This window comes from Aspergillus versicolor, assembly GCF_001890125.1.
Source record: "Aspergillus versicolor CBS 583.65 unplaced genomic scaffold ASPVEscaffold_13, whole genome shotgun sequence".
Classification (NCBI taxonomy): domain Eukaryota; kingdom Fungi; phylum Ascomycota; class Eurotiomycetes; order Eurotiales; family Aspergillaceae; genus Aspergillus; species Aspergillus versicolor.
In genome coordinates, this window is record NW_024467536.1 from 903,790 (window position 1) to 925,128 (window position 21,339).

A 21,339-nucleotide genomic window follows, 5' to 3' on the forward strand; every position below is an offset into this window, starting at 1 on the left:
GATCAGACGCCTGCTGATTTCGCTCCACGGACCGCGCGGCGAGTCATGGCAGGCATTTTGTCCGCTGCAATGGCGCTGATGCGACGCGACATGACGCTGAGCCTCCGCTGTGAGCTGTCCTCCATCCCAAAACTCAATAAAAATACTCAGGAGGGCCCAGCTCGCTCTCTCCTTTCTTCTTCATCTTCTCCCATTCGAACTCCCTCGGAAACTGGCTTTTCGGGTCTCTGTTTGAAGCAACTCTCTTGACCCCTGAACTCGACTCACCATGCCCTCCCTGGATGTCAGCGAGCTGAACGTGGTGATCTCAATTCTGGGTACTGGCCCTTCTCAGAGACTTCCCCCCGGTCTCCTGCCGCTCAACAGTCTAATATAGCCAACAGGCGCCTTCATTATTCTCTATGCGTTGGTCTCGGTGAAGGTGAAAACACAGTGGTATCTTGGCGAAGCGTGTATGAATCCCCATCCCAGTGGCTCTGAATGCTGCTCGAGAAGCCGGCTAAATCTTTGCTTGTTTATTATCCAGTACCGGCTGTGGTCGTTGGTATCGTTCTGGGGCCATATGCGGCAAAATTCCTCGAGGCAACCGACTGGGGCGCTGCAGTCCAAGGCCAACAAGAAGCGATCACCTTGGTGCGCCAACATGAGGCAAAGTCTGCTCACACTACCATCCAGACTAACAATTGGCCCAGGGAATGTGTCGCGTGGTGATCGGTGTGCAGTTGGTGATTGTAGGGTTCCAGCTCCCAGCCAAGTACCAGCTTCATCGCTGGAAGGAGATGCTGCTATGTCTGATCCCCAACATGACTCTCATGTGGCTTTGCACCTCTGGCTGCATTCTGTTGGCAATTCCCAATCTCAACTTTGTAAGACATACTTCTGTCAGCCAGGACTGAAAGCTAACTGTGCAGCTCACTGCGCTGGTGATAGGCTCCTGCGTCACCTGTACCGACCCTATCCTCTCGCAGGCCATTGCCAAAGGCCCCTTCGCCGACCGATACGTCGCCCGCGATCTCCGCGAAATAATATCCTCCGAGGCTGGTGCCAATGATGGGTTTGGATTCCCCTTCCTGATGTTGGCGACCTACCTGCTGCGGTATACACAGGGGGACCCGGATCAGCACCACTCGGCCCATGCTCACGTTGCGCGCTCAGGAGATGTAGGGCATATGCACGGTGGGCTTGGAAAGGCGATGGAGATGTGGTTTGTTGAGACGTGGGCCTACTACATCATCCTTGGTGTGGTGTATGGGGTGACCCTGGGCTATGCTAGCATGCATCTGCTGCGGTACACCCTCCGAAAGTAAGAACAAGAACGAACTTATATTATCGTTCAAAGAAGCTAACATGTTTCAGGAAGTGGATAGACGGCGAAAGCTACGTGCTGTTCCCGGCTGCGTTGGGAGTAAGTCCAGTCATGTAGTTAACTCATGCTCGTTGCTAATCCCAGCAGTTGTTCCTCCTTGGAACCTGTGGCTGCATCGGAACGAATGACCTCCTCGCCTGTTTCTTTGCTGGCGGTGCCCTGAACTGGGACGGGGGCTACCTGGCAGAGACCGAAGCCCGTCATGACGAAGTCAATTCCTGCATCGACGTTCTCCTCAACTTTGGGGGGTTCATGTATATCGGGGCTGTCATTCCGTGGGACGACTTCCACCAGCCAAACACCACAGGAATCACCTATCCCCGGCTAATCCTCCTTGGCATCCTCGTTGTCCTCTTTCGGCGCATACCCAGCACGTTTGCGCTGTACAAGTTCATGCCCAAGGTCTGCAAGAACTGGAAGGAGGCCCTGTTCATGGGCTACTTTGGACCGATCGGTAAGTCAACAGTTACTTCGCTTGTCGCAACTGGTATTAATGCGGTCAGGAATCGGTGCTGTCTTCTATGCTGAGCATACCTCTCACCTTTTCCCTCCTGTAGGCGAGGGCAGTTCCATGGAGGCCCGCTTAATGGGCGCTCTCAAGCCAAGTGAGTGTCGAACCACCTTGTCTTGAAACGGTTTCTAACCCCTATCTTAGCAATATACTGGCTCGTGCTGTTCTCCATCTTTGTCCACGGCCTCTCTATTCCCCTCCTGAGCGTTGTATACAAGATCCTCAATGTCCCGCCAGAGGTCGACCCCCTTGGACCAGCGGAACTCCGCTCCCTGTCCTTCAACCAGACCCTCCCTCCGAACAGCATGGTGCATGCTAAACGCCGCTCAGTCCTCGTTTACAACCGCTTCTCGCGGACAAAATTCCCCTCTAATCTGGGGTGGAATCTGCCGTACTTGCGAATGAACAACAGCTCGCGCACAACGGATCATCTTCCGCTGGCGGAAGAGTTCCAGCTCCAGAGCGTCCATGACTCTGATACTGACCGGAGATAAGTAGTGTTATCTGATTATGTTTTCTGTTTCTTGCTTCTCTGCGTTGGTTAATTAGCGTGCTGCCTTTGTTGTCCGTGTTAGATCAGTTGTTGTGTTTGTGACCCTCACTCATACCAGCTTGCCATGTCTGAAGCTGGTAGAGAGCAGCCTGTCTTTCTCATGTCATTTCCTGGGAGCATCAATAGACAATAGAATACAAGAGCATCCTAGAAATGCATTACAGCCCAGCCTGGCTGTCATTCAGCAATCTTAGCAGTTGCAACAGATCGACCACTGAGGCACAGATCTAGTACTATGTTATATAATCTAGTAGCACGCCTCATTAGCTACCAGAACCAAAGTCAAAGTCATCTCCGCAGCACTGCTTCTGGCGAATCATTTTGCTATATCGTCTGGCCTAAGACTCGACCGTCCCGAATCCCCGAACAGCCGAGTACGGCGTCCGATCCGGACAAAAGGGAATAAACTAAAATACAGTGTAACTAGCTGTACACCGCCTTTTTATTAATCTAGTATCTGTACAGTTATTTTCTTTTTAATTTCTTTTATAACTTCCTAATCTTTATTCATGATGCCTCGTCCGTCTATTAATCTAGAGCCCTATCAGGAAGAGATCTCAAATCTTTATCAAACCGGCACTATCCCTGATTCTATTGTTAAGTTACTCTATAATCGACATGGTATCTAAGTTACATCTCATACGATCAAGGCACGCCTTAGCAAGTAGGGTATCCGGAAGCAAAACCGTACAGCATCAACTGATGAAGTACTACATGCCCGGATTAAGGTCCTCATGTATCAAGTTGGCCTTAATGAGGAGGAGATCCTTCATGTTCTCCAGTTAGAAGGCTTTAATATTCAAGCTCGTACACTAAAATATGTTCGGCAGCGCCAGGGACTCCTCCGCCGAACTACAAACACTATTGCTGACCAAGCAATAGTTGAAGGGGTTTTAAAACAACTTCGTACAGAGCTTTCTTCTGGTCAAATTGAAGGTTATGGTATGAGAATGCTTTATCATCATTTTCGAAGTCAAGGGTTCCTTATTGCTAGGTATATTGTACAATATATATCTTTAAGAAGCTTGCTAACTTTATAAGGGACCGGCTGTTTTCTATGTATCGAGAACTAGCACCAATGGCTGTACATCAACGGTGGCAGGATCTCCAACGACATCGTGGAGCTTATTTTACCCCTGGACCTAATTTTATCTGGTCAATTGATGGGTATCTTAAGCTAGCCCCGTACGGTATTGAGATATATGCTGCTATTGATGCATATTCTCGATATATTATCTGGATCTATGTTGGGATTAGCTCTCGTACAGCTGTAAGCGTCCTCCGACAGTTCTTAGATACTCTAGAGGTTACTCAATAACAGCCTCGCTTTGTACGATCAGACCGGGGTTCAGAAACAGTCCTGCTTGCTGAAGCCCAGCATAAACTTCAACAGTCTTTACATCCTGAGGTTAATATTACAGACTGTTATCTTTATGGTACAAGTACTGCTAATCAAAGAATTGAGGCATGGTGGCTTCAATTAACTCGAGGACTATTACACCGATATAGAGTAAGTCTTCATACACCTAATATTACTTTATATCAAGCTAACTATAAACTAGGAATACTTTTATAGTCTTCAGGAAGAGGGACTCTATTCAAAAGATCATTTATCTGATTAGATTACTTTATATACAATCTATATGCCTATTCTTCGGATTCAGATTATCTCCTTCATACAAACCTGGAATAATCATAAAATACAAAAACAACCAAACCGCCCATATTTAGTCCCTGGAAAGCCTTTTATGAATTATAATTTTCCACCTACAGGTGTACTGTAAGACCCTCCGCAAAGCCCTATACCTGCTCGCGAGGAGCAGGGCTGAGTCAGCCTCTGGCTTACTCAGCATGTAAGAGAATCTCTTCACTTCATGAAGGGGGGATATACAGAACTTCAGCGTTAATCTATTAACAATCCTTATTTCTTGAAATATACTATTCGCAACCTCTGTATCTTTCTTATTAGATGTATTATACCCTTTCACACTACTCGCAAACAACCCCAAAGGCCAAGGACCCTTATATGTACAGAACCAGGGAATCCAGTTTAATAAAGAGCTCTTTTAGTCTTTACAAGAAGATATATAAGAATAGGGTATATTCTCTACTTCTTTATATTATCTTTTACTAAACTTTATAATAGATGAAAATGAATACTTCCCAGCTGAGACCTTTAATTAGACCTGAACCTAGTTATTAGAGCTTAATTTCGATCCTGAAAGCCCACCAAGTACTGCTGGAGATCATATTCTTACTCTATTTTATATGATATATCTTGAGCTTCAAGCTAGGACTAAAGCCTATATCCAGCAAGGAATTAGGCCTTTTCTTCAACCATCTCAACCACTAACAGGAGCTTTTAACTGGGATCCCCAGAATAATCCAAATAATAGAGAAAATCTGGAAAATATACAAGAAGTTGAGGTGGGGTATGATCAGGATCCAGTTGAGATACTAGAAAACTAGTCTTGTTCTAAGAAAATTCTTCACTGCTACTATATTACTTTATTTCATAAAGGCTGCAGGCCTTCGTACAAAGGGAAAATATAATCAAAAGTAAAAAAAAAACCTTTTATTATGTCTTTATTACCACCTTTTTGTGAGAGAACTGGTGAACGTCATGGCAATGCATTATCCTGTGGAATATGCTTTGCTACAGTCTCACGTACTCATACAGAGTCTCGTACAGAGCCTATTCTATCTTACTACTTCATCTACTCCTTCTTCACCGAGCCCTCAAAAAGCTATTCAGGTTTTTGCTGCCCCATCCCGGGAACGATTTAGCCTCTATAATCGGCGAGATGCGTGTGCCCAGAACAACTTTAGATGTAGATCTTGATATTCCACCGCTCTGCCAAATATTACATCCGTATAAAATTCCTTTCGACTGTGAGATTCCCAGAAGTTTTGTTTCACCAGCACACAAGTTGCATTTCGTCTGTCTTCGGAATGGCCGGCCACATCGCGTTCTTCTTTGCCTCTCTACTACTACTTGTCTCGGTTGCAACAGCTTTCGATCTCAAGTCTCGTAATATTCGTCAAGTCTATCAATTCCCCAACGGCACCTGGGTCGAGAATATTGCCGCTCGGGCTAATGTGTCTTCGTTAATGGGACCCGGGAGATGGTTGCAGGGCATCCGAATTCGACGGCCCTGATGTCGGCCACTTCGGCTGCATTTGGACGGAATCTCAGTGCTGGATCTTTGTATATAATGACTGGGGGGAAACAGACTACGGTCAACAATACCAGATCAAGGGGAGGAAGAATGATGGAACTCTGTGTTGATTAAGAAATGCATTTTGACTTGAGTAGGTGAGAAACTGTAACCGCCGGTATATACATTAACAGGAGCAATGCCATAGTGTCAATATAGAGAGAAGACGAGCTAAGTAGGTAAGTATAGATCACGTTAAATGGGCACCTCCCCCCAGCTCACCCTCTTAGGCAGCAAAAAGGTACTCGCCGTTTTTGGGCGGTATTATCCCCTGCCATAGATAGATATATAAGTCCAATGGTCTTATCGGTCGTCGCACGTGGGATATTCTCTATCTAGCATGAAGCTGAGGTGGAACAGTCAGTCTAGCAAATACTACCTGGCCAGTGATTTTTGTCGCTCTCTACGTATCGGAGCAACCGTCGTAGGCACGCCGGTTCAGACTTGAAGCATCCCGGTCAAGGTAGTATGGACACGGGCCCCTAGACAAGTTCTCGGCTCCAGCTCTCGTCGGGCATTCGCAGGCCTCTCGGTTTCTCATATCGCGCACATGGCAGACGGGCTGGGAGTCATTTGTCTGATGGAACCGGTCTAGAAACAGCTTTATCCTCACCTCCACTTATACTCTAACTGCCTTGACTCAGAGACGATCAACCGAGAGCCCTGGCAAATATGCAGGAAGGCGGCAGTCGTGTGGTTATCCACAGCATACTTTCAGTCATGCAGCCTGGAGATAGATAGACCGATCTTGCTTTTCCTCCGGGCAGACCGCGTGGATGCACTGGTGGGCTGTTGCACATTCAGCCATCCCAAACTCTGTCCAGCCTTGCCGCCTGCAGTGGGCCACGTTAAATCCACATGCGAGTGGAAATCAGGCCCGATTTCTTCCAAAGGGCTATAGGGCGTACGCAATGGCCTCTCATATCACGGATGGCTGCAGGACGCGTGGTCTCGACGCGTGGTCCCGAGTGGCGCATTGCAAGGGAGCTGTCAGAGATATCAAACCGACCTGTCGAAGGTCTCTTTCGGGTGCAGCCACGGCTTCGGTGCTTGTGCAGAACGAGTCTGGAATATAGAGTGGACACAAGCATTGACGATCAGCCACGGAGAATGCTGGGCTGCCGATCACCTAGAGACGTATCAAGGTACGTGCCCGAAATAGGCATCACTATTTGCTGCTGTGTAGGATCGGCCATCCACATACCAAGAAGGGTTGCCACCCCCTTCATTGCAGGCCAGAGGCTGGTGGATTCGTAGATTGTTGCTCCCAGCCAGTTGCAGGGTCCGTAATAACAGCTACTCGTTATATCCCAACATGGGGAGGACTGGCACCAGGCTATATAATGGCTGTTCCGGGATCGAACCAGGCATCTGCTCAGTATACGGAGGCAGAGTCCAGAAACAAACGACAATGGCTGCAAAGGGCCCAGAGTCGACATTCGAGGCAGTATCGTCTCCAGCAGAAGCGAAACCTGCCCCCGAAATCGAACCGCCATACCACATCCTGTCGAAGAAGCAGAAGTGGAATCTGGTCATCTTCGTCTCGCTGGCAGGCGCCTTCTCCCCTCTATCCTCCAACATCTACTTCCCTGCCCTTGATACGATATCCAAAGACCTCGGCGTCAGTGCTACGCTAACATCCCTGACCATCACTGTGTACATGATCGTCCAGGGCATTGCTCCCTCGCTCTTCGGCGCACTGTCCGATTCCTCCGGTCGCCGCCTTACCTTCACCGTCAGCCTGACCATCTATACAGCGGCTAATCTGGCCCTTGCCTTCACCTCCAATTATGCAATGCTCATGGTTCTTCGAGGCGTGCAGGCCGCGGGATCCGCAGCCACCATTAGCATCAGTGCAGGGGTGATCGCGGACATCGCCTGTCCACAAGAGCGTGGTGGTTTCATGGGGACGAATGCTGGTATTCGGTAAGCAGATTCCATCGAACTTCGAATGGTATCTCTCTGATTCGTCGACAGCATGTTGGGACAGGGGATTGGCCCAGTCATCGGAGGACTCCTAAACGACGCCTGGGGGTTCAGAAGCATCTTCTGGCTGCTATTTGTGATGAGCGCAATCGTACTCGGTGCACTCCTCGTCTTCCTACCCGAAACCCAGCGCAGCAGGGCCGGGAACGGCAGTGTTCCTCTATCGGGTTTCCATAAACCGCTGGCCTACGCCTTCAAACCGCCGATGGCCTGGACTCAACCCTCCGGTACAGCAAGTCCACCGAAGCCTCACACTCCAATGAACCTCAAGAAAGCTTTCAGTCCGCTGGCTTACATTCTTGAAAAGGACATCGCCACGCTCCTTGCCTGGGGTGCCATCGCCTACACGGCCTGGAGCATGGTGACCTCCTCCACGACCTCCATGCTCCTCCTCGGCTTTCCGGACCTCACGCAGTGGCAAATCGGCGTATGCTTTCTTCCCAACGGCGTGGGCTGTATGGCCGGTTCCCTCAGCACAGGCTGGCTGCTTGACCAAGGTTTCCGCAGAGCTGAAACCAATTTCAAAGCCAAGCACGGCATCGCCGCCGACGAGCCTATTGTCCCCGGAGCCCACGGAGAGGAGTTCTCCTATATCCAGGCCCGACTTCGCCTGATGCCTCTCTTCAGCGTTGTGCTGGTCGTCTCCCTGGCGCTGTACGGTCCAAGCTTCGAGTTCAACGATGCGCGTCGATACTTTGCGCCCAACCTTGCTGCCCCTCTCGTCCTGCAGTTCCTCATTGCGTTCACGGCGACATCGATCTTCAACATCAACTCCACCGTCTTGATTGACTGCTTCCCGGACCGGCCGGCCAGTGCAACAGCGCTGAACAACCTCTGCCGCTGTCTTCTGGGAGCTGCCGGGGTTGCCGCGATTGAGCCGCTGATTGGGGCTGTACGGGCAATGCGAGCATTCCTCATCGTGACCGGCATCGTGGTGTTCTTTACGCCGCTGATATGGGTCGAGTGGCGGTTTGGGGAGCAGTGGCGGAAGCAGCGAGAGAATAGGCTTGCTCAGGCCGTAGCATAAACGATTAATTACCAACACATCGACTGCGAGACTGTCAAAACAGACATAAGAGAATAAGAAGGTGAGTATCGTTAATCACTATGATGTCTTATATCCGACGCCCGAACAGCCGAGGTCCACATGGCCCACCAGCAGTTATAACGCCACCAACACCCTCCTCACGACCACTATCCACGTCAAAATGCCGGACATCCCTCGACTTTCCAACGTGGCTATCAGCCTTAAAAACGGGGTCGCGGTTCTGAAGTATGACCGGCCCAAGGCAGGGAACGCCCTGAACGTCCCACTGCTGCAGGTAAGATTGGTGACCTTTACCTCGGCTCTTTATTAATGACATCAGGATATTTTGGCCGGGCTCAAATGGGCAGAAGAGGAAGACGAGGTCAAGGTCATCCTGCAGACAGGATCAGAGAAGATCTTCAGTGCTGGACTGGACTTGAAGGACGGGTCCGTTGCTCAGCCAGGCACGGTCATCAGCGACCCCTTTCTGGACACAATAAGGTACGAACACCTCAAGTTTCTATCAAGCCGATGCTAATTGCCACAAGCGAAGTGCACAAGACCATGATCAACTCGAATAAAATCCTGGTTGCTGCTGTCAATGGACCGGCGCCAGGCTGGGGAACCACCAGTCTTGCTCTGGCCGATCTTGTTTACGCTTCTCCCAGCGCGGTCTTCTTCACCCCTTTTGTTAAACTGGGACTATCCGCCGAAGCGTGTTCCAGTATCACTCTCCCCAAGATCATGGGTCGTCAAAAGGCGGCCTCGCTGCTTCTTGCTGGCGACACAATGACAGCTGCTGAGCTCGAAACGGCGGGGCTGATCACCAAGGTTCTTCCCAAGAACGATTTTTTGGACAGTGTGTTGGGAATATGTTATCGAATCGCGAACCAGCCTCCTGAAGCTCTGCGTAGCAACAAGAGTCTTTTGATGCGGACTTCCAGACAGGAGTTGCTCGAGGTGAATGAAGCAGAATTGAAGGTTCTCAGGACGAGAGCGCGGAGCCCTGAAGGACTGTCGGCTGTCGATGCCTTCCTTTCTGACCAGGAGCGTAAAAAGAAAGCGAAGTCCCAATCCAAACTATAATGGACATCCCAAGTTACCCTTGGTAGACTATTTAGGATGGCTATGGGTGACTATTCGTGGCATTACGGAGGTCATGTCCCAGGCCCTTTTGTGTATTCATCTACTAGTAATACTCTATATTTTCAGCTGACTGCGACCGAGGAATCGTAAATAGCACGAATCCCTTGGTAGCATAATACAGCTCATCCAAGACTCGACGATCTCTAAATCAGATAAGACAGTATCTAGTTAGGTAGGCAGCAATACCGTCCAAAAACTGCGAGCACTTCCTTCTTCCTGGATACACGCACATTATGAAATTAGTCTTTGATAAGAAGGATTCTAAATCCATGGCCACCTGTATCTAAAAGCTTTACTTTACTGAGATATTTCACTGCTTGCTAGGTATTATCAATTACTGTGCTCAGGAAGTTCGGATTCTACCCAAGTTGTGGGCGGGCTACAATGGTAAGTTGGATTGGAGGAGTAAAGAGAAGATCGAGGTCGCTACACGCGATAGGATCAATGTTTGTTTCCAGGCTGGGTATATGGGTGTTGGGAGGCATATGGCTCAGTCTCTTTCGGGCTTGGCGTAACTTTGTCAAGCAAACCTGGTTGCTATGCCAGTAGGGTGGACGGCAGTCAATGGGGTGGACAGCAGGTCAGGGCATGGATTTAGCTGCGTCCCTAATTCGGGTCGCGAACTATCTCGAAATCTGACAATGTCGCAAGAGTGCTCTATACTATTATTTAAAGCTTTGAAGTTCGGCTCGTTTCCTAATTGGGAATACGAGATTCTGGCATGCCCAGCGAGGCTGAGTCGTCCTTCGCAGCCAGTCAGCTCGTCACGAGTACGATCTGCAGCGATCATCGTCTGATTAGAAGTTGAGGCTTTGAATGACTGCTCCAGCAGACACGTCAGGTTGGAAGTTATGCATGGCGAGAATAGAGTTGGCCAGCCGATCACTTGGGTAGGGCATAGGAGACAGACACATTGTGGATGGGGCAGCATCGCCCCGTCCATACCGAATTGGGCACTCGTACTCGCACACGAGCTGAGCTGAGGGAAGTCGTCATCATTAGACAAATGGCCTGGTGGTTCCTCTCTCCGAATTGATATAAAGGGACGAGGATATCTCATGTTGAGAATGTGACAGAACTCATTGAAAAGCCACTTGATTGAAGACTACCAACATGCTGATGCTCAGTTCACTTGCAACTTTTCTGCTTTCAGCGGTGTTGTCGGAGTGCACACCGGTAGACACTGGAACGGCCATCCAGCATGGCAATCACCTTCCTCTGCTGAATCTTCCGTACGGAACATGGCGAGCACACCACTATGATGACAATGCAGATGTAAGTTATCACCCCCGAAAGACAAGATATCCAAACTGACTGTCAAGGTCTATACATTCCGCAACATCCGCTATGCTGCTCCCCCGGTGGGCGACCTGCGATGGTCCAAGCCAGCACCTCCTGAATTTACTCCTGGCGTACAAAACGGCTCCTACGGCCATAGCTGCATTTCTGCCCCCATTCCTGGGATCTTTGAAAGCCCGGGCTCTGAGAATAATACCAAGAATGCCGCCGAAGGTAAGCTGCTGAGCACCATGTTTAAACACAGCTAACATTATTTAACAGACTGTCTCTTCCTCGATGTCTACGTACCGGGAAAGGCTCTTAAGGAACAAAATAGTTCAACGCCCGTCATAGTCTGGATTCATGGTGGCGGATATGTTTCCGGCTCCAAAGACATTGCTATCGATATGGGATACTACGACGGCACAAGCCTTGTTTCACGCGCCGAAAACAACCTAATTGTTGTTTCCATCAACTACCGTCTCGGAGGGCTTGGCTTCCTCGCCGGAGAGCCTATAGTTACTCAAGGAGATTTCAACGTCGGTCTTCACGACCAGCGAGCCGCGCTTGAATGGGTCCAGTCGTATATCCATTTACTCGGTGGCGACCGCCATAATGTCTCCGCCTGGGGCCAGTCCGCCGGCGGGGGCTCCATTATGCACCACCTTATTGCAGAGGGGGGAACGTTGGATCCTCTCTTCAGAAAGGCACTGCTGCAGAGTCCTGCGTTTCCGGTGAATGCGGACCCGTCGATCTATCAGAAGAGATTTGAGACTTTTGCTGCGGCTGCGGGATGTCCGGCGAAGGGGGAGAATTCGCTCCGCTGCCTTCGCGCGGCTAATAGTTCTGCTTTGGCGAAGGCGAATGAGAAGGTATTCGCGGGAGAAGCTTCTCCTATTCCTGATGGGAAGTATATCCGGAGTCCTGCTTTGGTGGAGTATGCGAGAGGTAAGCCTACTCTATCTAGGATTGACACAAGACAAGGGCTAAACTCTCAACATAGGCAATACTTGGAAAGACATGGACTCTATAATCAACAGCCATACCCTCGACGAAGCGAGTCTATTCATCCCTGACCCAATCCCAGATGATTTCATGCAGTCATTCATATCCGGCAATCTTCCGCCAAACTCTACCGCTGGAACAAAACGCATGGTGGATTACTACGAAGAGCACTACCCAAACTCGAGTATGAAAGAGAAGGCTACAGTCATGTTCTTTGATCTCTTATTCGGCTGCAACATGCGCGCCGCTCTCGAGGCATACCCTACCACCTCCTGGGCCATGCAATACAGTCCCATCTATGGTGATGTTAATGCGACTCATGGAGCTGATGCACTTGCTACTTGGTATAATCCGGAGTTGCAGGGGTACACAGAACCGCTTTTTGAGAAGTTCCAGAGGTATATCACCAACTATGCTAGGACGGGTGATCCGGATGTACCTCGGAGTGGGGAGTATCACCTTAAACGCTGGCCAAGGGTTAGTGCGCTGGATGACGAGGTGCCCGGGGACGTGCTTAACGTGACAAATGGAGGATTCGACATTATTCAGGATAGACAAATGTCGAGGGACGTGTGTGAGATTTGGAAGGAGGTGCTTCTGGATGCGGTACAGTAGGATATTATGTTTGATATAGCGCAATGGAAAGAGGTTCTTGAGGAAGGAGCGGATGCCGAGGACGCTTTGTTCTTTGAAACAATATTCGCTACAACGAGCTAGCACGTCACTATTGAGATATTCATCCCAGGATCATTCCCTTTCAATCATCCATAAAAAGCTTGAATCAAAGTGGACCATAGCCCATTCAGTAATGGGATTGCAGGCAAAATCCTTCTCCAAAGTGACCTATCAAAGGTGTATACGTGGTCCAGCACAGCCATGCACAGCCTTGCGCCGCCGCGCCTCAAATATCAGCCTTGTTAAGGCAACAACCTCAAAAGTTGAAATCATCCTCCCCAAAAGCCAGCAGCAATATTCGCTTGGTAACTCGCAATCGAGAAGGTGGAAATGGCTGAAGCCTTCGGAGCCGCAGTCAGTGTTCTCTGTTAGAGCAGACAATAAAGACCATCTCCAAACTGAGGGCTCTCAGGGAGTTCATCAAGACGCTCCCCAGAGAACTGGAGGACCTCATCAACGAGAGCGAGATTGTTCAAGCAGTCCTGATATCTCTGTAACCAGAAGCTCCAAAGATCCCCTACAATTACGAGGTCGATCAGATATAGACTCGCTGGCTAATTGCCAATGATCCCACGGCGAAAGCTAACGGAGCAGTTGCTTAACAATGTATTCACTTAAATGATGGCTTCTAAATCGAGCAGCTATCAACAAATTAATGTAATAATCCTGTCATAATCCCTGCGTGCACCTTGCTTATATGTATACTGATTGAATCATCTGCTTATCTTTTGTATCTGGCAGCCAGCTCTTGCCAAGTTATCCTTAACAGAGTAGGATAGCAAAGTGTCTTGAGCTATTAGTATAGTTCAGAAGATAGAATAGTAATATCTACTAAGTCCTCTTGGGAAGGGAACTATTAGTTATTTAAGTTAAATATATAGATCTGTCCATTTTGCCTCCGCCGAACTACTACCAGAACATCTATGTCGCATTCTTGGCTGAATTCAAAGGCTTTCCGAAACAAAGTATCTCCTCGGCGTTGATGTTGTTGGCTTTTTACCTTTGATTTATTAGATGTGCGGCAATGAATTATTTTTAGCTTTGCTATTACGCGAAATTGTTCATGTAGAAGGAAGGGCAGCTATCTCAAGCTCAAACCCCCAGGGATTTAATGCCTTTAAATAAATTTCTATGCTCACCTTGAAGGGTGAGCATCTCGCTTCTAGAGCGATATAACAAAGCTTGAATCCTCCAGGATTTCTTATTCACGTTAGTCATGCTGGTTGACTGAATATAGGGCCTGACTAATGAAGAGGTAGCTTTTATCTAGCTCTGAATCTATAGACTATTTACCGTGGACTGGATATAGTATATAATACCCGACCTCTATCTGATATAGATAATCCTGGCCCAGTGGATTATAGAACATAACCAGCTTATAATAAAGTGTCCTAAGCTAGTTATATCTGGATCACACTGTATGCTGTAATATCTCCTTATACTAGATATCCTTGTAGGGCTATTAGGCCTCTCTACTTTGTAGTAAAGACATGTTACTCGATAACTCCGTCCTATAGGAGATGCCTGGGACCTGACTGGGTAATATCCTTACTCTATGGCTAATTAACTGTGCAGCGCGGCGATGCGAATGGAGTAATGATAGTGGTGGTCAGTCTGGCCGGGGCGATCGCACGAAAGGCCAGCCACTCTCAGCCAGGTTATTGGCATCTTTCCCTGTCTCGAACCGGATGCTGTCGACCAGGTCACACAGTTTTAGAGCGGCGGGCATGACGTGTGGGAAGAGCGCCTATGTTGGAGGACGTGATGTTATATCTACAGGGAGAAAAGCGCGTGTCAGGTGCGGACATGCATTATGCGTGCAAGCGCTTGGGGCTGGGGCAGGACAGCACGAAAAGTTTGCAAGCTCATTGACAGGAAGTATTTGAGAGCTGATCATGTCTGCTTCGTTTATCCTAATAAAAGGTGGGTTCTGTGACATACCTCGGTCCGCATGGAGATTTCTCAACAATCCTTAATCCTGCAATCCTAACTCATCATACCCACCCGGACGAAGGCATCCCCATACGCGGCATATTCTATTGCTTCTTATATCTATACTCCGCCACTGCCTCATGCTCCTGTGCTTGCCGTAACGCGTCATGTAGCTTCTAGGCTGTTCCCCAAATGCGAGGGTGGCCGGCCAGGTTCACTTCTAGCTCGAAGTACTGAAGTAGCAACAGCTCCTGTGATTATGTCAATTACCACGTTGGTCAGATGCTGGAAAATGTGCAGACAGTGCTTGTAGAATGGATTCTCGCGCTCCTGCTGCTCCCACTATTGTCACTTACCTTTGAGAGTTTCGGGAACCGACCGTCGCCGAGTGACAAGAAAGAAAGCCCAGCAAAAAGCAACAGAGCAGAGCCCTGAACTACGGGATTTCTACCAGCATAAGCTATCTGAGTTTCGCTCCAACCAGTTAGTTTTCGTTGACGAATCAGGATGTGATAAGCATGTAGGATATCGGCGAAGCGGCTGGGCACCACTCGGTGTGACACCAGTCTAAATATCTAAGTTCCATCGTGGCCAGCGCTACCAGATACTGCCAGCATATATGTAAGACGGTGTCTTGATATCCCGTATTTTTTCCGGGCTACTGATGCTAAGTTCTTTGAATCTTTTATCAAGTAACTTCTCCAGTACTGTAGAAAGTGGCCAGAGCCGAAGTCGGTACTTGTTATGGACAATGCATCTTTCCATCATTCAGAACGAGTCAAGCAGTTGTGTGCCGATGCGGGGGTTAAGCTATTGTACTTGCCGCCATATTCACCAGACTTCAACCCCATTGAGGAGCTCTTTGCCGAACTGAAGTGTTATATCAAAAAAAGTCTGGTAGCATTTACGCAGGCCCCCGAGCATGGATTCCATGTGTTCCGTCGAAAATGTCTCTATGATGTTGGCGCACGGAGGGAGAGCGCCGAAGGTTATTTCCGACATGCAGGCTTAATGATAGAGACAGAGCCATGAGTGGTCACTATACAGTGGGTGGTTAGTTGTATCATTTCTCTTGAACCCTCGCATCACCGTGCAGTCATTCTCAATATCGGTTTGATCACAAACATATGCCGATGGGACGAGTCGCCACAGTATGCACTGATGCCTGGAAACTTCGGCCATACTCCCTCCTCGCCATCCTATTTTATTTACATTGATACCAACCCTACAACTCCCGCTGAATTCCTTTCCCCCCACCCAATTTCTCTCGAACAGATAAACTTCCGTTGCTACAATTTAGAGACTGGGTTGAAGAGAAGTTGCATGACGAGGCTCCACCCACTTATATTCACTAATGGATTGAGTGGAAGATAACTCTCAACGAAAGGCCTATGATTAAAGATACATCTCCTCTGCCCCTGCAACTCTCATCTAGCAATCAAAAAGATATGATGTAAGTTCATTGACGTCAAACAGATATCATCAACATAATGGTGGCAATAATATTTAGCATAAGTTTAACTACGCTCCCTGACCGTCTTTTATTGAAGATAATTGAAAATAGAAGTGAATGTAATTTGATCAATCTCTCAATTCACTAAATGGCATCCCATCTTTATAAACTAAACGTAAAATCGGGCTTAGACTCTTCCAAATCGGGCTGTGAAGGCTCGCAGCCCGCAATCTATCCTTGAAACGCTGGATATCTTTTCTAGATGAAGAGAATTCCTTTCGCCCATCTGACATCTCAAAATATATGTTTCCATTCCTCATGTAGCAGACAAAGGTCTCTTCGATACTTTTCCGGGCCCAAATTTTGCATAATGTCACGGCAGCAGCATCAGGATGCAACTGTAAGAAATAGGAAGGAATATCATTGTGTTTCCATAAGAGAGCTTCTAATCCTGACATCATGTTCAACTCGCTGTCATCTAGCTGGCCCATGACCGCCTGCAGGATCTCAGGCGCCCAGGGAGATTGCCTGCCTAAGGCCCTAATAGCCGCCTGCCTGACGCCACTATCACTGTCGTCTAGCCGGCCCATGACTGCCTGCAGGATCTCGGGTGGCCAGGGAGACTGGCTGCCTAAGGCCCTAATAGCCGCCTGCCTAACAGCCCTGTCACTGGTATCTAGCTGGCCCATAACCGCCTGCAGGATCTCGGGTGGCCAGGGAGATTGGCTGTGTAAGACTACTATAGCCGCCCGCCTGATGGCCCAGTCACTGTCATCTAGCTGGCCTATAACCGCCTGCAGGATCTCAGGCGGCCAGGGAGATTGCCTGCCTAAGGCCCTAATAGCCACCTGCCTGATGAACTTATCACTATTATCTAGCTGGCCCATGACTGCCTGCAGGGTCTCGGGCGGCCAGGGAGATTGCCTGCTTAAGGCCCTAATAGCCACCTGCCTGACATCCCCGTCGCTGTCGTCTAGCCGGCCCATGACTGCCTGCAGGATCTCAGGTGGCCTGGGAGATTGGCTGTCTAAGGCCCCAATAGCCGCCTGCCTGACGTCCCCGTCGCTGTCGTCTAGCCGGCCCATGACTGCCTGCAGGATCTCAGGCGNCCAGGGAGATTGGCTGCCTAAGGCCTGAACAGCTCTCTGCCTGACGCCACTATCGCTGTCGTCTAGCCGGCCCATGACCGCCTGCAGGACCTCGGGCGGCCAGGGAGATTGGCTGCCTAAGACTGTAATAGCCGCCCGCCTGACGCTCCAGCTGCTGTCACCTAGCCGGCCCATGACCGCCTGCAGGATCTCAGACGGCCAGGGAGATTGGTGGCCTAAGGCTTCAACAGCCGCCCACCTGACGTGTCTGTCGCTGTCATCCATAAAATTTGCGGTTATAGCCATGAGCTTGGGCGACATATGCCATCGATGGGCTAAGGATTCCAGAATCTTTCCTCTATGGGAGCTTCTCCTTTGCAAGAAATTCTTAAGTAATTCGCACAGAACATGATCTGGAAATTCAGTCTCACTGCAAAGGCGCATTTTTGGAAGCCATTTGACCTCATACTCAGACCATTGGATGCATCCGTGTTCCATCTTTTCTCGAAGGTGTTGTAAGTAACCATTGATGTTCTCTTCCAGCTCTGAATTATCTGGCTGAGGTATCTCGCTGAAGCAGTGCATAAGCAGCCTCTGATGTGCTGGGCCGAGTAAATCTCGTGGCTCCCCCTCGATTTTTTTAAGGAATGAGCATGCTTGCTCTTCGTCGATATTATGAAGCAGCCCTGTGACAAACCTCCAGAACACATCATAGCGCCCACTATACTTTTCTCTCTCTAAAAATCCCTCAGGTGATATTTCCATCGTACGGCTTCCCCTTGAACTTCCAGGCTTGAGACAGAGAAGTGGTTTGTTGGATATCGAACACCGGACGAAATATTGAGCGGCGAAGAATTCCTGAAAAGTAAGATGTAGGAAATGATAACTCTTGTCCTGTCTTGAAGTATCTGATGTGCGCAGAAAGGAGAGTCGGTCAAGGTCATTGTCTGACCTCTTGCAAAATTGCGGTTGCTCATATAGCCAATCACGATGACCTTGATGGAATTCAATAATGTCACTGTATAACCCTGCAAAGGCCAGACATTCCAGTAATTCCATTACAGTGCCCACCTCTGAATGAATCTGCACGCGTGTTCGCAGTTTCTGGAGTGCAGCTTCACTTAACTGCCTGGCGTCATCTCTCGTCTGCAAATTCAAGATATCCTTTTGCCATAACTTCAATTCAATGGCCTGGTATATTTCTGTCATGGTTTGTGGCAAAGCGTCAGAATAGAAGGAGTTCTTATTCCAAATATAGCACAATGCATCAAGCTGAATAGGTATTCGAACAAGTCCCTCGATTAGCCAGTGGCTCCGAATGAAAGAATGGACCTGATCAGCGGTATTTGGATCTGTCATCGTTTTGGCCAAGTAAGTCTGCACCTGTCTTGGATGAAACCCGACAGTCTCGAGTTCTAGGTCGAAGGAAGTAAGTCCGGAAATGTTCACGGCATATGGACGGGATGTAATAACCACATTATCTTGATTTAATAGATGGTTAAATGTTTCAGTCAAGTCAGTTCCGAAAAGATTGCGATCTCCTGATACCTCATCAAGACCGTCCAACAACCAGAGAGTTCTTTTATAGGGTTGATCCAAAACCATCTTTAAAAGCTTGGAAACTAGACTGTCACGTTCGGCTTGAAAAGAGAAGTACTCCTGGCGGAAAAATTCATCCAGAGTTGATTTCCCCTTGAGTTTTCGCAGGGGTATCCATACAACACGATCAAAAAGAGTCTCCCACATCTTTTGGTAGTAAAAGTCATGCACGATCTTCTTGCAGAGTGTTGTTTTGCCAACGCCTGCACGTCCTCGAATTAAGATCCGTCTCGGCTGGATCACTTTGCCATCCGGTATTTTCCGGTCACGGAATAGGTCTGGAAGTGTGACTTCCTGTTCAGGAGTATCTGCCGTTATTCTCAGGCGTTCGAGTAGTGAGAATCCTGAGGATGGCGGTTGTGCTCGCGGCATTGTATCCCGGTCTTGTTGATGTTCTATGATCGAAAGGTTAATATAGCATTGCTCCATATCCAAGAACTCTCCAGAGATGCGCTTAATCTTTAGACGATTGTCCATCTCGTAGTATTCCTGTAGTTTAACGTCAACTACTTGATTGATTAGCAGCGTCCGATATCCCAATTCCGAAAATGAGCGAGGATAGCAAACCTTGTCTTGACCGTGCAGCGGTGCCATCTTCAACAGGCACAATTGATAACAGCAGTTTTACATAGGCTGCTGCTGTCAAGGCCGCATATCCCTGCCATTGTTTTTGCTTGTGGGAATCGCAGTAGTCGCAAATACCTCTGACAACAAGCGTTGGAAGCTGGTTCATAATGCCCGCTGCTTCCATTTCAAAGCAGAGTATGCCCTGCTCGTCGGCCAGACGGTCTCGTGTCTCAGCGTCCTTCATCACCTGGTTCCCAGAAGCAATCAAACCATAATGAATATAAGGTCCCTTCTTATCACGCGGCTGTCTTTTGGCTAATCGGTCTTTGTCACAATTCGTGCAATCAGGTTCTTTGTCAGGGTGGCAATAGGATGAATCAAAGAGGATATCTGTGTGCTCTTCTGGAGGCGAGAACTCTCCCCTCATAGCAGGAGATCGCTCCAAAACCTCGCTTACAATCTCAAACAGGGAACTGTTCCTGCTTGTTAAACGATCTGCTTCCAGTTGGTTCAACCATGTTAGAAGAGGCTGTGGTGGCTGATTTAGAGCTCCTGTTTGCTCGAATTTTCCTGGAACTTTTTTGCCATAATCGTACTGTATCACACCACCATGTTTCACGCCTGGCTTGCTGACAACGACATCACCTAATCGAATGTCGTTTTTTCCGCCGGGCACCCCGCCGCCAATTCCCACCATGAGTCCGAATTGAAGCTGAGGAAAAGTCTTACGCATGCAAGACACGACAGTCGCGGCAGCCACGGTTCCGTACACACCAAGTGGTAGAAGAATGATGGCGATATAATGGCCGTTCAGCTCGCCGAGTCCGTAGGCGTTTGGATCCGTGATACCTTGAGGCAAGGGGTGGGTCTGATCTAGTATGGCGCGGGCCGCTGCTGCCTCCACGGGCAAGGCACAGATCCACGCGACTGTGTAGTCATCAAGCGCGAGGGAAGCCATTATCGGCACGGCAAAGTCGGGATGAGAGTCAAGATCAGGCAAGTATTAATATCTTCAGGCCAAGGAGTCCGCACACGAACTCTAGCAGGCTTGGACAGGAAGGGGGGTAATCAGCTCCGCGTCTTCAACTGAACGATTTTGTTTGACTGGTTTGCAGGCTGTCAGGTGGGAGAACGCCAAGAATGATCATCTAAGCGAGTTGATCAACACACAACTTCCTTATTAGTAGAGCAACGCGTGTATTCAGGGGACCATTAGAATCCTCAAGATTGCTTCATCTATCTCAATATCATTACAATTGCCTCTTTGGTCGATCGTTGAAGTTGTGGCGGTGATTAGTGACTGATCCGACACACTGTGTTGTCTGCCGCTGGCCTCCATAGCTTCATCGATCACGGATTTCAGCCCCTGACAAGGTCTGTCTTTAGTAAGAGAATGCCAGGTGTGAGGAAATGCCATCTGCTCCAGTATGAAGCCACAGACCCGTGCCAGAAGTTTGCGCACATGCTAGTGATACAGATATTTTGATTTCTTTACTATGGTAGAGTGGGAAGATTACTATAGCTCTGTAAGTATAGGTACAAGGGAGATCGGAGTGCTGATCCGCACGTTCTGCTCGGCAAGATCTTCAACACTGGCTTGGGCATCTCTTATCCGCATAATGTGATTCACGACAAGTCAGCAACTGGTATCAATATCGTAACAGAATACAACACCACTCAAACCAGGGGTCGCGATCGCCCCACAGCCACTTTCACTCTGTAACAGATCTTGCCCTGATAAGACTGCCAAGTCAACGCCCGAGCAATGTTTTGCCAACGCCATTGGCCCCGTTCTTGTTCCTTGTACTCAAAGGGTTAGTCTTCGCGAGGCGGGAGGCTGAGTGCATTAAATCAGAACTTGCCCATGGCGACAGAGAAGTCTTCGCAACATTCCATATCTGGGAACGGCGGTGATGCCGTCCACTGTGCAGTTCC

At 48.8% G+C, this 21,339-nt stretch overlaps 7 protein-coding genes across 7 annotated transcripts; 6 read left to right on the plus strand and 1 right to left on the minus strand.

The window, feature by feature from the left end:
* Window positions 1–695: 695 nt before the first annotated feature.
* Window positions 696–2,371, plus strand: ASPVEDRAFT_57006 (uncharacterized protein; the record flags this gene model as incomplete). The annotated part of the gene is made up of 6 exons (XM_040815282.1): window positions 696–866; window positions 912–1,303; window positions 1,357–1,405; window positions 1,454–1,820; window positions 1,870–1,971; window positions 2,022–2,371. 6 exons carry the CDS (start codon window positions 696–698, stop codon window positions 2,369–2,371), a joined length of 1,431 nt encoding a protein of 476 aa, XP_040673471.1.
* A 570-nt stretch (window positions 2,372–2,941) lies between these two features.
* ASPVEDRAFT_46950 (uncharacterized protein) lies at window positions 2,942–4,021 on the plus strand. Its single transcript, XM_040813668.1, has 3 exons — window positions 2,942–3,424; window positions 3,472–3,940; window positions 3,993–4,021. Exons 1-2 carry the CDS (start codon window positions 3,165–3,167, stop codon window positions 3,746–3,748), a joined length of 537 nt encoding a protein of 178 aa, XP_040673472.1. The 5' UTR covers window positions 2,942–3,164; the 3' UTR covers window positions 3,749–3,940; window positions 3,993–4,021.
* A 31-nt stretch (window positions 4,022–4,052) lies between these two features.
* Window positions 4,053–4,214, plus strand: ASPVEDRAFT_142050 (uncharacterized protein; the record flags this gene model as incomplete). The annotated part of the gene is made up of 1 exon (XM_040807795.1): window positions 4,053–4,214. A coding segment is annotated over one exon (162 nt), but the record flags the coding sequence as incomplete, so codon positions are not given.
* A 2,845-nt stretch (window positions 4,215–7,059) lies between these two features.
* ASPVEDRAFT_142192 (uncharacterized protein) lies at window positions 7,060–8,661 on the plus strand (the record flags this gene model as incomplete). The annotated part of the gene is made up of 2 exons (XM_040807814.1): window positions 7,060–7,574; window positions 7,626–8,661. The coding sequence occupies 2 exons, from the start codon at window positions 7,060–7,062 to the stop codon at window positions 8,659–8,661; spliced, it is 1,551 nt and encodes a 516-aa protein (XP_040673474.1).
* A 181-nt stretch (window positions 8,662–8,842) lies between these two features.
* Window positions 8,843–9,747, plus strand: ASPVEDRAFT_142633 (enoyl-CoA hydratase/isomerase family protein; the record flags this gene model as incomplete). The annotated part of the gene is made up of 3 exons (XM_040807854.1): window positions 8,843–8,956; window positions 9,002–9,162; window positions 9,210–9,747. 3 exons carry the CDS (start codon window positions 8,843–8,845, stop codon window positions 9,745–9,747), a joined length of 813 nt encoding a protein of 270 aa, XP_040673475.1.
* Window positions 9,748–10,920: 1,173 nt separating this feature from the next.
* On the plus strand, window positions 10,921–12,877 carry ASPVEDRAFT_877764 (uncharacterized protein; the record flags this gene model as incomplete). The annotated part of the gene is made up of 4 exons (XM_040818153.1): window positions 10,921–11,082; window positions 11,130–11,319; window positions 11,368–12,033; window positions 12,089–12,877. The coding sequence occupies 4 exons, from the start codon at window positions 10,921–10,923 to the stop codon at window positions 12,703–12,705; spliced, it is 1,635 nt and encodes a 544-aa protein (XP_040673476.1). The 3' UTR covers window positions 12,706–12,877.
* Window positions 12,878–16,196: 3,319 nt separating this feature from the next.
* On the minus strand, window positions 16,197–20,477 carry ASPVEDRAFT_65975 (uncharacterized protein). The gene is made up of 2 exons (XM_040815850.1): window positions 19,405–20,477; window positions 16,197–19,343 (listed from the first exon to the last, which is right to left on the minus strand). The coding sequence occupies exons 1-2, from the start codon at window positions 20,360–20,362 to the stop codon at window positions 16,279–16,281; spliced, it is 4,023 nt and encodes a 1,340-aa protein (XP_040673477.1). The 5' UTR covers window positions 20,363–20,477; the 3' UTR covers window positions 16,197–16,278.
* Window positions 20,478–21,339: the final 862 nt, after the last annotated feature.

What these genes read in the sequence shown, in the direction of transcription:
- ASPVEDRAFT_46950 (XM_040813668.1), top strand. Translation starts at nt 3,165, where the DNA reads ATGTATCAAGTTGGCCTTAATGAGGAGGAGATCCTTCATGTTCTCCAG. An exon ending in CAAGGGTTCCTTATTGCTAG is followed by an intron (nt 3,425 to 3,471) that starts GTATATTGTACA and finishes TAACTTTATAAG; the next exon opens with GGACCGGCTGTTTTCTATGT.